This window comes from Aythya ferina, assembly GCF_964211825.1.
Source record: "Aythya ferina genome assembly, chromosome: 2".
In the NCBI taxonomy this organism is placed as follows: domain Eukaryota; kingdom Metazoa; phylum Chordata; class Aves; order Anseriformes; family Anatidae; genus Aythya; species Aythya ferina.
Window position 1 is genome coordinate 120,821,743 of NC_140297.1, and position 14,180 is coordinate 120,835,922.

The following is a 14,180-nucleotide window of genomic DNA, read 5'->3' on the forward strand; positions in this document are numbered from 1 at the left end:
TGCCAGAAATCCAGAACACAAATTTATCTAAACTTTCTGCTTTCTCTGAAATATATATATATTTTTAATTACTCCTTCCTGCTTTTCACATGGGTAAATATCCATTGTCAATGTAACATAGCTTACCTTCTGAATATTCTACAGCTTTTAGCATGTAATACCTGTTTTGTTTTATGCCTGTTTTCCCTTTGGTTACATATTTGTTTTAATACAGGTTTCTCTCCCAGCCAGTGCCCACTTCAGTTTAGCTATGAAATTCTGAGTTAGTACATGTAATAAATACGGTGCTTTCCTTATATCACATAACTAAGAAGGTAAAAGATTAAGAAGCAAGCCTTCCTTTTAACATGACCAAAAACCCTGTAGCAGAAGCTATTTAATACCTAATTTCATGATTTGTCAATCAGAATATTTTCCCATGTCCATTCACAGCTTTTTTTTTTTTTTAATACATAGATCACTGCTCTTTCCTTTGACCAGCTTGTCCTTCAGAAATAGCCTGAGAGTGATCTGAATATTTTGTTATCCAGCTATTTTCCACCAGGTTATAGTAAAAACAATTTGATGCAATTTATGCTTCCAAATTAATTACTCAGTTCATCCTGTTAATTAACTATGCATGTGTTGGGAGTTAGGTTCTTGTAATCATTTGTGGTTCTTTGCTTAATTTTAGCTTGAACATCTTTACTTTCTGATAAATGAATGCTCGTCGGATTCTTTATCTATTTATTGTCATTGAATTTAATCTTGCTAAGTTTTGCCTGAGAAGATTTTTTTCCCCCTGTGACTGAGGCTAACATCCAAATTATCCTAAAAATATTCCGATATTCTACAAATCTAAATCCATTAAGTCTATTGTCAGTCTAACCTTCTGTCCTCCTTTGCTTGTGTGACAAAAGACATCTCTGAGATCTCCTAGGTTCCTCCTAGTGCTGGGGTGGTCATAAATCACGAGCAGATTCTGGTTTCAGCCTACCTATGTGACTGAAGGACTAACTGAATGAGCGTGTGCCTGCTGGCACTCAGCGTCTTCTGAAGTACTACAGTAACCAGTCCCGAAGTCAAGGCTTGTGAATGGTTTGGACAGGGCTCACAGTAGCCTCCTTAGACTTGCTTTGTCACTTTTGATAGTGATTATTCAATGCTGGCATCTCACTGGAATTGGGGCCAGGGTTACGCCAGGTTAAGCCTGTAGCTCTTTGCTTTAACATATTGCCGAAATACGTTCCTCTTTACTTTGAAAATTACTTCCTTCTCCAAGTTCTTTGAACACTGAGATTTTATTTGAACTTCTGGTCATAAAATACCTGTGAAGCAGGATCGTAGTCAAGGCTTCTCAGGAAATCATCAGTAGGCAGTGGAGTATTTAAACCAGTCAGCAGCAATTCAATAAAAACTATTTTCAAGCATTTTTGGAAAGGCTTCAGCGTTTGCTTGGTCTTAATTGCAAGTATCTGCAGATCCTCTTGTATTGACTTGAAGTTATTCAGATGTCTCATATCTCAGAAATCTCCAAGTTCTTTGCTCATCCCTTAGATAGAACCTGTTAATATCCTTCTGTAGATTCTGAATATCTGTATTTACTCAATACAGTACAACAGAAACGGCAGTACTAGAATCTTGCAAAGTGCTAACAAGCACCTACAAATTTCCTCAATATCCTGCTGTGCCAAATTCCCCAAATTCTAGTCCCACGTACACATTCACACACCTCCCAGCCTCTGGCCACAAGTGTGGTTTACTCCCCACTGTGGGGAGTGCAGGTTCCCCTGTTCCTAAATGCTAGCTGGAGATGTGGGCACATGTTCTCGTGTAGTCACCCCATGTGCTGCCAAAAATGTACCTCAGGTTCCCACCTGCTCCCCAGAGAGTGGGGTCCCGGCTGGTGGCTGAGGGTCCCCTTGTGGGTGGCAGCTGCTTGCCGAGTGTGGTGGGGAGGACAGCTCTTTTCAGGGTAACTCGTTTCCTCAAAAGGCTCTCATTGTTTAATCTGGGTGATCATTGCATTAAGCAAACTTTGTTAATGTTAGATTCCTCTTGGCATTATCAGGTTTTGGGCAAACACCCTGAGAACAGTCAGGTTTGGGCATTCAGCTCACACGCACCATTTACGCTCACATTCCTCCCGTGTCATCTGTCGGTATCGAGGCCGCGCTACCAAGGGGGGGCGTGCAATTCCTGTGCAGAAAACCCCTACGTCAGCCCTGTAAAAGCAGACCTCGTGGGAACAGAAACAAAATGGTATTTCTACAGCCAGTTTCCACTTTTGAAATCACCTGGGAAAACTTCATGTGTGGAAAGGTGAACCAAGTACAAAAACATATTCCAAACTACTTCTCCAGTCCAGTTTTTGCCACTTCAGGCTGTACCACTAGGTGCTGTTTGTCACAATGGGTGATTTACCTGGGGAAAAAAAAAATAGTTCAAGAAGATGCAATAGCTTACAGCATGTGTTGAAAAGCTGCATCCATTTCCCAATATCCACGTGGCTGTCTGAGCACAGCGACTGGAAGCAGCTTCCAGGCCAAGTGTTGGCTGCTACACTCACCTCACTGGCTTCTCAGAGCATCGAGGGATCAGCAGCACGCACCAGTTGTACAAACTCTCACAACACATTTTGGGCTAACACAGGCTTTAGGAGCTGTCTTTCTCTCCAAGGTCTGGCTCCTGTGAAGGCTTTGTGGCGAGCTACCAGCAGCAGGGTGTTTGCAAGGTCGGGTGTCTATCCTTAGGAAGAAAAGGTTGATACAGCTGCAGTAGTTATGTTTAGCAATACACGCAGTACGCATATTCCGCTCATGATGCCTACTGTTTTAGAGCCCTGTTATGAAATTACTGATCACATTTTTTTTTTTCTTTGAAAGACCAGTTAATTTAATCTAATTCTTTAGTGAGACAGAGTAGAAGGGAATAGTTTCACAGTGCTTGTGCTGCCTCTGTCATGGAGCAGGGATAATTTCAGGAATGATTCGGACCTCACACTGCCTTATGACTGATGAGCTAGCCTCTTGACACAGAATGCATCACTGCATCACTTTTTTTTTTTTTTTTTCCTGAAGTTTTTATTCATCCCTTCAAGGTTAATTTCCTCCTTGCGATATTCCTGAATCACCCGTTTTTCAGACGATGAATGTTTGCAAGCACTGGAAAAATTTTAGGAAATGCTTTCTACAGATGAAGAGGGGATATAAAGCAAGGAGGGAATCGGCATCATGATTGCCCACGACTATTAGAGAAGGAGAGTGGTTGCATCTCACGGTTTTATTTAGATTACATCCCAGCATCAGACTGACTTCTGTGTGGCTTGTGAAGAGCTGCCCTTCCCAACCCTACCATCTGTAAAGGAAAAACTAAAGCCAAATTCAGTAACGTGTCTCCTGTTGTGACCTGACCCTGTGTGAACTAGTGAAGTATAATTACTCAAAAACCGACAGAAAGAGGAATAACGTAAAACTTAGAACCTGGAACTAAATGAGATACCTTTGGTGTTAAAGATGTGCTTTAGCAACAGGAATTAATAGCTGCTGAGGAAATCATTACACTGATGGTTCAGAACAGCTGGACAGATCCACGCTGTAACATGAAAGCGATCCAAGAGGCATCAAATATTAAGAAGTTTGGGTTTCAAAGGCCTTGCTGACTTCTTAAAAAGCTAACGTGGCAAAGCGGCAGCTGCAGCCTACTACTTGGAAATTATGAGGTTGTGGTTGGGGGGCAGGAACAACAACTGTAGAGTTTCTCGTGTCGTTTCACAGCAGACTCGACCATCCTGTTTAGGGGAACTTACACGAGAGCGAGGTAAGTCTATTAAAGCTTGTCTTTGACCTAAATACACAGCCAAAGTTCCTATTTGACTTGTAATGAAAACATGGCTTGTACGTTTCCTTTCACACCAGCCTGTAAAACATCACTGTTACAGAATATTGCTTCTTTATTATCCCAGGAAATGTATTATAAAAATACTATAAAGTAGAAAATACATCTCCCCCTGCATCAATCACTCAAATTGTAGCAAGAACAACTCTACCTGAGTGCACATGATCACTCTTCCATCCCAAACATCTCCACCTCCACGCACAGAGAAAACTCTGGCGAGAGGTTTTTCAAGGGGAGCAGGATCTTGTTTAAAACTGAGGTAAAAACAGCATTAGGACAAAAGAAGGTGGTGGTCAAGAATATTCAATTTTTAGGCAAGTCAAGTTAATTTTTGTAATATACATTGGTGTTTTTGAGTATGGTAGCAATGCCCCCTGAAAAAATAAATATCAATACCTGTATTTTTTTCAGCATTATGATCTCATGTTTTTCTTTCAAGTACAAAATGCTTATATTACAACATCATCTTTCAATAGGTTTGTCTATTTGAAGATGTTTCTAAGACCACCCAGCCTGTACTTTGTTTTATCAGTGGCCTGCTTTCTGCAAACTTGCAGCAGGTACATTTCCTTTCTGAGAGTCCCTGATGCATTCAGAGGAAGAACTGCTTCAAACACACTCTTGTGAAATATTCCTGGTGTGAGGTAGAGCCAGTCACTTTGTTCTGGCTGGCACAAATGTATATGCGACTACTTCTCCCATTTCCTGGAAAAAAAGAAAAAGAAAAAAAAAAAACACCTTTGATATGGAAAATCGAGCTTTTTACTATTTAAATCATAGTGTATATAATGTATCATAAATTATAGAAATTTCGTTTCTTTCACTGACAGCCCAGTGAGCAGGTACCTCTAGCATATGGGACAGAAATTCAAACACCATCATAAGATGATTCTTCAAAGGGGAATGTCACCGAAAAACTTGCATCAAATTGCTTTTTTTTTTTTTTTTTTTTTTTTTTTTTGAGTTTTGGGTTTGCCTCATTGCCTCCTCCATCCACCCCTTGTCTGCCTGCACAAATGGCTCTTTCACGCTACCCTTGCTATGATTTTGTCAGGTAGTGCTAATTTTTATGGTTAAGACACTTTTTCTAAGCACAGTTTGTACTTCAACATACAACTTGATAAAAAAAGATACGCAATACGAAAATAATCAAGTTGAACAAAAAAAAAATCAAAGAAATTGTTTGCCTCTGAACATCAGCCTCTGAAATGATGGAGATATTAGAAATAAAGAACATCCCTTTTCTCCCTTTAAATCAGAAAATATCTAATAATTTAATTCCCAAAAGCTATATAAGTTTGTACAATTTTAAGTGCTTGGAGAGGTTCTGTTGCTTTATACGCAAAGAGAAATTCAGGTGACTTGTCAACGCAGTGATACAGCCCTTTAAAAACTGCGTGTGTGGCTTTTGTGCTGTCTGCAAATCTCGTTAATGAAACTGTTGGATAAGAGAAACAAGGTTGTGGCCAAAGTATATGATAGCTATCTGTCTAAACTTATTGTATTACGCAATATATACACTATTAACTACTATTAAGAAAACACAGCCTCCCCGGTGTGTGAATTCCCACGTGAGCACTCAGCTTTTTTAATACCGCTGTTAAGGTGCAACTTTCCATATTGGTCTCTGGGGCCACTTTCACTGGTGGCATACGTGAATCAAAACTCTTTCACCATTTTTGAAGTGGCTGAGCAAAACACATGGCCTGAAAATAAAACTGGCTTTTCCTTCCGCCCCATTTGGGGGGGAATAACTTAAAAAGGGCTGGACATTTACATTTCCAATACGCAGCCTACTTTGCTCTTTGTAGCCTGGCACATGTGCAGTAGAATATTTATTAAGTTATGAATTACCCTATTATCCCAGGTGCCCTGCAAAGGCGAATGCAGTCACCTCCCTGCTCTGCCGAACACTCGGGCTATTGAACGCCAGGCTGAGTAGGGAGCGCAACAACTCAGCCTCGTGCGCCGACAAATCCAGGTCGGATGGTGCCTCTGCTATCAAATTGTCCCACAGCATCCTGAGCTGACGGCGTACTGGGACAGAAGCCAGTGGACTTTTGTTGCTGTTGTTCCATTTTCTGTCTTTAACTGGTTTAAAGGCTGTTCGTTTGACAGGCAGACAAATATTTGGCAGCTGGGTTAAGTGAAGCATAGAAAGAGGCTCTTTGAACGCTGTATGAGATATTTGCAGCAGATGAATGACTAAAAGTACAAGTAAAATATTCAGCATATAGTTCATGTTAAAAGTAATCATTAATTTTCTACCCCTATTTATATCTTTGTTCTAGTCCAGGCATTTATAAACACAGATGCTAATAATGCAAAAAACCCACACCAATACAAATATTAAGCATCCACTTAAGCCCCCATTGATTTTACAAATATTTGTGGTATTCTCTAAAGCATTTTTTCTTTGCTTTGCTGCAGAGAATAAAACTAGATGCCTATGTTTAGATTATAATCATAAAATACATGAAGGTAAAAATAGGGAGTGTAAAAATAACTCTGGATTGTGATTGCTGAAATTATTTGCATTTGGAGTCTGTGGTACATGATATGAAATGTGGTCCACCTCAGAAAGGTCCAGAATTTCTTACCATTGAATACAAAACCAACCCAATAATCTTCATGCTTCCCATCCTGTATTAATGATGCCCCCACCTCCTAGTTATATAGTGTTTTTATTACATGAAGATAGTGTTGTTACCTCTTGCTTTCTGGGTTGAGGTACAGTATCACAGCAGAAAAATGACACAAAACAAAAAAGGAATATGAAATAAGTGGACACAGAAGAAGCCTCTAAGGAAAGAGAAGCAAACAACAGAACATGCCAAGAGTGGGGTTACAGGGGCTCCCTGCTGATGGGAAGCCAGAAGCTATGTAACAGTGAAATAGATAACCATTGCCTGCTTAATTAGCAAATTTGTCTAACAGTAATGCTCCCACACCCCCCTAAGAGAGTACTATAGTAACTGCAATTTATGCCTTTTTAAAAAATAAAAAAATAAAAAAAAAATGGTTATGAAATATCTGTAGGTATATCTACTTGGAAACTAAAGGTCCTAAACTTTCAGTAATAGCTTATAGGACTGTAAGATAAAAGTAATACAGAATAGTAAAGTTACATTTCCTTTTTTTTTTTTTTTTTTTTTTTTTTCCCTCTCTTCCTTTCTCATTCTTCCCAGAAATTGGTTATCACGCTGTGGAACTTAGTTGATGGTCGGACATGAGACACCTGACACTTACCCATCAGGACAACTGAGGCTTTGTTCCTTCCTAGTCACAGTCGGGACGATGTGGTCACACTCATTTGAGGAGAACTATGCTAAACCAAACAGGGCTTACCTGGCTGGCAGGAGGCTGGAGGGCACAGCCTCTGGATGCACCACAGTGCCAGTGATGCTGCACTAGCTGAATCCGTGCAATGCGGGGTCCCAGGCTTCCCAGTTTGCTACACCTTACAGAGGTGATCAGGACAAGAATGCTAGTTCAGCCTTTCAAGCTCATTATACCTTTATATAGCCTGCTGAGGCATCTAGTCCACAGATAGAAAAAGCAGTGTCCCTTTTTATATTTTACGTTAGGACAAGGTGACACTGATATCAACACTCTGCTTCCACCATAAGCAGTAATAAAAAATTCCTCCCTCCTTTGACCTCCGCAATCCAAACTGGAAATGGACAAATGAGCCTGGGCACTGGCTTCATGAGTATTTCATGCTCAGATAGTACAGAAAGATGTTGGTAAACTACAATTAACTGGTTGTAGCACTTTCTCCAGGCCTTCAATAAATCTTTTGTTATGGTTGATAAGCTGCAGGTGGTCAGTTTCAGGAACGAGGAGAACAAATGAGGGATGAGATATCCCTAAAGTCTGTATCCCTTAAAGTTTACCTTGACTTGTAACTGCGACTTACTAACCATTTGGAACATCACGTGTTGCATACATACATATGGGGAAGGAAAGAAAAAAAAAATCAGCTTGGGGAAAATTTCAGATGAACAGAATTCCACAGGAGCTGTAACACAATCATCTGAAACAGCGCTCTGCTAGCATCATGTGTCCTCTGCTAGCGTTTTATACAGAGGTATGCAAGTGTGAGAGAGCAAAGTGCAATGTGCAGCTCCACTCATTGGCTTTTATGCCAGGTTTAGAAGCAAGAAGGCATCTTCTAGAAATCTGAAGCTTGAAATGAAGAAAACAGAGGATAAGACTCTGGTGGATTAAATGTAAAAATATAAGAATAAATGGAAAAAAAAAGTCTTCAAGGAATTAACAAAAAGTTAATTCATTTTTTTAAATGAATTAACATTTTATAATTAATAAGTAATAATTCATAGTTTTCAGAATATCAAGAATGAGAAATCTGCCAAAACTTTCTGGTAGGTCTACTGATATTAACGCGTGCAGAAAAGAAAAAGCACAAAATTCCAACCTGACCCCCCAAGACAACAAAGGCATTGCTAAGAATCAACGTGTGCCTTGCATTTATGATGTCCCTAGAGGAAAGAGTATAGGTTTTTGCTTGAAATATTTTTGTAGGAGGACTCAGGAGCTCAGCCATCTATAAGTGTTATTATAATTGCAGACTTATTGAGATTGGAAGGGACCTCCGGAGATTGCCTATCCGATCCCCCTGCTCAGTGCCATGTCCATTTGGTCTGAACAAGGTCTCCCAGGTTGATTCCCCAACCTCTCTGGGTGACCCATTCCAGCATTCGACCTTCCCCACAGGAATAAAAGTTTTGCTTAATTTTAAGTGGAATTTTCTGTACATCAGCTTGTGCCTCTTGCCCTGTCACTGGGTGCCGCTAAGAAGAGCCTGGCTCCATCTTTACTCCCTCCCAAGCCTTTACACAAGCAGGTAAATCCCTCTGAACCTTCTCATTTTTGTGCTGAGCAGCCCCAGCATCTCCCCGAGGCCCTTCCCCATCTCAGCGGCCCCTTGCTGCACTCCTTCCAGTCCCCCCATGCCCTCCTTGCTCCAGCGGAGTCCCGAGCTGCCAAATCAGCCCCCCAGACCCGTCCCTGTAGGGCTGAGCAGCGAGGACACCCTTCCTGGGGATGCCCTGGAGGAGCTGGGGCTGTCCTTGGCTGCCACGAAGATGCTCGGCTGCTGTTGGCCTCCTCTACCACCAGGGCGCATCGCTGGCTCACGGTCAGCTCGGGGCCTGTCCTACAGACCTGATTTCCACAGCCCCCTGGCCCCCACTGCGAGTGCCTGGGGTTCTCCTGCCCCACTTGCCAGGCTTTGCAGGTCCTTGCACGGATTGCCATCAGCGGATTTCTCCGGCCTGGAAAGGTCCCACTGAATAACCGCACAGCAATCTGGCGTATCACCAGTATCACCTGCAAACTTGCTGATGGTGCCCTCTGTCCCATCATCCAGGTCGTTAACAGAGATAATCAACTGCACCAGCCCCAATAATTGATGCCTGGGGTGCACCACTGAGGACTGGCCCCCAGCTGGACATCATTTTACCTAAGGATGTAATGGGAAACAGTGCCAACAGCGTCTCTGAAGTCAAGATAAGCGACAACTACTGCTTTCCCCTCATTTAACAAGCCCATAATGTCATCAGAGAAGCCTACCAGGTTGGCTGAGCATGATTTCCCCTTCTTAAATCCATGCTGACTACACCCAATTACCTTCTTGTCTTTCATGCATTTGGAATCATTTCCAGGGTTATTCATTCCACCACTTCCCATGGGGCTGAGGTGAGGTTGACTGCCTTGTAGTTTCCCAGATCCTCCTTTCTGATGATCTTGCAGATAGCAGAGACATTTGCCTTCTTCCACTCCTCAGAAGCTTCCCTCACTTGCCACAACTTTCAGATATTACCATGACCTCACAGTGACATTGGCCAGGTCCCCCAGAGTTTGTGGGTGCACTCCACCAGGTCCCATGAACTTGTTGTGTGTGTCCTGTTTGTTTGGGTGTTCCCTAACCTCTTCCTTCCTCTACCAAGGGTAAGTTATCCTCACTCCAAACTTCCCATTGGTCTCAATGGGCCCAAGATTCCTGAATGCAAATCTCACCATTAAAGACTGAGTTGAAGAAACAATTGACCTTGGTCTTCTCCACAGATTTTGTCACCAGCTCTCTTGGCCGACTCATCAGTGGGCCCAGATTTGGCCTGGTCATCCTTTTGCTGCTGATATGCCTGTAAAACCTTTCCTGTTGCTCTTCACATCTCTCACCAGATTCAGTTTGAGATGGGCTTTGGCTTCTCTAAGCCCATCTCTGTGTGTTTTGACAGTGACTCTATATTCCTTCTGAGTGAAGCCTATAAAAAAAAAAAAAAAAAAAAAGAGAACATTGTTATGACAGGAGCTTCTGATGTTCCTACACCTTGAGTACCTTGCAGAGTTGTTACTCCAGCTTGAAAAAGAAACCAGTAAAATTGACAGAGACATCTGCACTGCTGATTATGCTTCAAGAGTGGCTCTTGGCCATCCAATACGCTTCTATCAAGAATAAGAGACAATTTGAAGGGCACTGGGTTTTTCACAGACTCAGTGGTATCAATAAGCAGAAAGCACCAAGTTTCTATCAGCTTAATCAATATGTTATCTAGACTAGCAAAATAAACACAACACTTGTGAGCATCTAGGAACTACTAAAAACTTTTTTTTTTTTTTTTTTATTTAATGGTATTCTTTTGAAGACTGGATAAAAACCTCTAAGGTTTGATAATAACGTGAGGCGTGCCAATGGCTTTATCTGACAGTTTATCTTACGTGCCCTCAGCTAATCATTTTAAAAGGTAACTGGCTTATTATGATAACTTTTATAAGATTTATTGCTTATTAAAAAAAGTTATGCAACATGAAAAACAAGTTCTGGTTTTATAGCATAATCATTTTGACAAAGAAAACACAAAGGAAGGTTATTCCAACATTTACCTTATTTTTTTTCTCAATTCAAGCAGGCATTTTATAGTTCCACTATAGAGGGACAGAAGAGCAAGAAACAGTTAAGCTTAGATATGCTTTATAAAACATTAATTTCAATGAATGAACAACCCAAATACCATAAAGACCTACAGAATCATCTCAAATTCACATAGTTGCTCATTTCCAGGATTTCACGGGGCTGAGAACAGATGTGTGTCAGAAACCAGGAAACTGGCTCAATTCCTTCGGGATTTTTTTCCAGAATGGAAGCAAGGGGGAGGAAGGGGAAAGAAGAAAAACAATTTGACCAAAACATCACTCTTGCTCTTCTGTCTTAGAAAGCAAGAGAGTTTTTGAGCAGAATGACAACATTAGCTACAGCAGTCAGATCTTCATAGTTCCAGACAAGGGCTGAGATCTAGACAGATCTATAATTATTGGTTTTGATAAATTAAGGATCAGAGCTCTCTGTCTCTAGCATTGCCTAGAGCACTTCCTCTCCCAGACATGTTACAACCAGATTAGGAAAGACAGTAGATAAGACAAACAGTGCAGTCATGAGCAGAGGATTGTTCAATGTTGTACGCTTCAAGCACTGGCAAAGTATCATTATCGCTGCTTTAAAAAGTCTTCCTTTTCACTGCTTTCAGTATCTTACCTGGTACTGACCCATTAAGAAGGGAGCATAATTTTTCCCCTCATTTGGTTATTTTTTTTTTTTTTTTGGTATCTATGCATCTCCCTTATAACTCATACATATATATTTTTAATTCCCATTTTACCTCCAAGATCTAAGATTTTTCTATTCCACACAAGATGTTCTTGTAATACTTCAGATACTGCAGTTTACAAAATACCAACTAGCAAGTCACAACAAACACCTGGTAGCATGGAGAGTTTATAAAAGCACAGGTTGTTAATGTGTCTATCAACTTATGCTCAGGAGTCTTAGAATGACAAGAAGGTCTCTTGTATCAACAGGGAGATCAGGTAGGTTACGTGTTCCAATTCAGAAACAAAACTAGTTCTAAGAACAGGAAAAAAAAACAACAAAAACCACACACAGACACTCTGCAATCATTTATGAAGAAAAGTTTAAATACAACAACTGAATTAGTCTAAAGAACAATTCGTATTTCATATTTGGAAACACCAAAAAACATTAGGTACAAAACCTCCCCAAAGCAGTCTTTTTTTTTTTTAATTAATTATTATTTCAAAACAATTATTTCTTTTGCTTGCCCCATTCCCCATTTTTTCCCCCTAAATGAGGCAGTGCACCGGAGATCAACCAGAGTCATATTCACCAATATCTTGATTCTTGCCTCTCTATTCCCCTCCATGGTTTAAAAACCCCAAAGTCTAGTTAAATGTCTTTATTTGTAATCTTCTTATAATAAACTTTTTTTTTTTTTTAAATATAAAAAGAGCAACAAAGTCTTTGGATCACAGAGGGGCTAAACCCATCACGCTCACAGGGAAGGTGAAGGGAAAGACGAGCTGCCAATAAAAAAAAGGAGTCATCTTCAGTTTTTTCCTAGAGGCTCCCCTTAAGGGCCCTGAGGCTGGGCAGCAGCTGGGCAGCACTGAGGCGCTGCTCCACGTTGGCCTTCCAGCAGCAGCTAATAATGCTCCGCAGCCTTTGGCCCACAGGCAACTCATGGAAAACTGCAGCGGCCAGAGAAGGGCGCAGGTTGTAGGCCACCACGGCGTAGAGCACGTGCTGCCGCTCGCCCAGGTAGGGCTGCTCCCGCATGACCATCTGCCAGAGGGTGACGGCAAAGGAGTAGATGTCCGCCTTGGCGGTCACCCTCTCGCCCTTGAGGAGCTCGGGGGCACGGTGCGTGTAGGTGCCCCCATGCTGGGAAACGTGGGGGCTGTGGGACAAGCCGTCCTCCAGTTTCTGGGAGCAGCCGAAGTCTCCGATCTTGCACACCCCCTGCTCCGTGATGAAGACGTTGGCAGGCTTCAGGTCCAAGTGCACGATGCCCTGCGCGTGGAGGAAGGCCAGGCCCGTGGCGATGTCGCAGGCATAGCGCACAGCCTCCTCCATGCTCAGAGCCTTCCTGCTGCACCCTCCTTCCTCGTCCTCCCCCTGCCTCCATGCCTCACCGGTGCCGTAAATAACATGGTGCAGGGTGATGTTGCCCACGTACTCCATGATGATGGTGCCCAGGCTGTTCTGGCTGGCAGGGGCACACGTGCTGGCGGCCACCACACGCACCACGTTCTCGTGCTGCAGCCAGGCGACGTTCAGCTCAGCCCAAAAGCTCTGCCGTGACGCCAGCCGGTTTTTGCTGCTCTTCTTCACCTGCTTCACAGCCACGGTCGCACCATGGTAGGTGGCTTTGTAGACAGACCCAAACCCCCCAGAGCCCAGGGGCTGCAGGAGGCAGAGCTGGTCCCAGTCAATGGAGCACCAGGCCAGGCGCGGAGGCAGGCGGCGGACCCTGGGCGAGGGGGTTCCTCCCAAAAAGGCCTTCCCCTCTTTGCCGGGGATAACTAGGGGGCTGCTGCAGGGCCTCAAGTCCACAGATGGGGAGAGCTCCAAAGGAAGAAAGCGATTAAAAGGAATAGGTGAGGGCATAATATGGTGCAGAGCACAGCAGGAGGTTACTTGGACAAAGACTAGAAAGCTTCCCTGAGAGAAAGAACCCTGCACTGCCTTCCAAAGCCTCTTTTATCCTCTCCACAACTCCCCCTCCCACCCCCAGATGAACTGCATCTGTCACAGCTAGCTGAACCCCAATCAGGCTCACCTGAAAACATTCTTCTCTGACCCTGAAGTTAATCTCTAGAAAGTCACGGCATATGGATTTTAAACTAAAATATATTAACTCACGTGTATTTCACATAATTTCTAATCTCAAGAGAAAAGAAGGATGTTCTGTCCATTGAATGCCTGTAGCGAAATGCCCTGACAGTAAGTAAACCAGTGACTGGTGAATGCGTTTCCCCTGGGCTCCAGGCAAAAACAATCATCGTCAGGTTGCATTATCACAGCATCGCTGAATGGTTTGGGTTGGAAGGGACCTTAAAGATCACCTAGCTCCATTGAACAGCTCACAGTCATGCTCAGAGGAAGCAGCTGAGAAGGTGAGTGCTAGCATTTGATTAGCCTGCGCAGCCACAACTAAATTTAAAAGTGCACTTAAAGAGACCTGTAACTTAAACATGACTGGAGCAAGGGGACTGGTTTGGCTGCTTATGTGTGCCTACACAGGGCAGCAAGCCTGACAGCAGCATAAAGGCAGAAAGCGCTCTGTGCCATCCGTGGGGTACAGCAACTGCCATTATACTCAGGGGCTTGGGCTCGTCTTCCTATCACACCCCGTGCAGTTTGAACAGATGTCTTTTATTTCTTGATCCTCTGTAGTAAACTCATCACTAAATTTACAGAGCTG

The 14,180-nt window shown here is 42.7% G+C and overlaps 1 protein-coding gene across 1 annotated transcript; it reads right to left on the minus strand.

Moving 5' to 3' along the window:
* Nucleotides 1-11,843: 11,843 nt before the first annotated feature.
* On the minus strand, nucleotides 11,844-13,781 carry MOS (MOS proto-oncogene, serine/threonine kinase). The gene has a single exon (XM_084509851.1). The coding sequence runs from the start codon at nucleotides 13,361-13,363 to the stop codon at nucleotides 12,314-12,316; it is 1,050 nt and encodes a 349-aa protein (XP_084365977.1). The 5' UTR covers nucleotides 13,364-13,781; the 3' UTR covers nucleotides 11,844-12,313.
* Nucleotides 13,782-14,180: the final 399 nt, after the last annotated feature.

What these genes read in the sequence shown, in the direction of transcription:
- MOS (XM_084509851.1), bottom strand. Translation starts at nt 13,363, where the DNA reads ATGCCCTCACCTATTCCTTTTAATCGCTTTCTTCCTTTGGAGCTCTCC.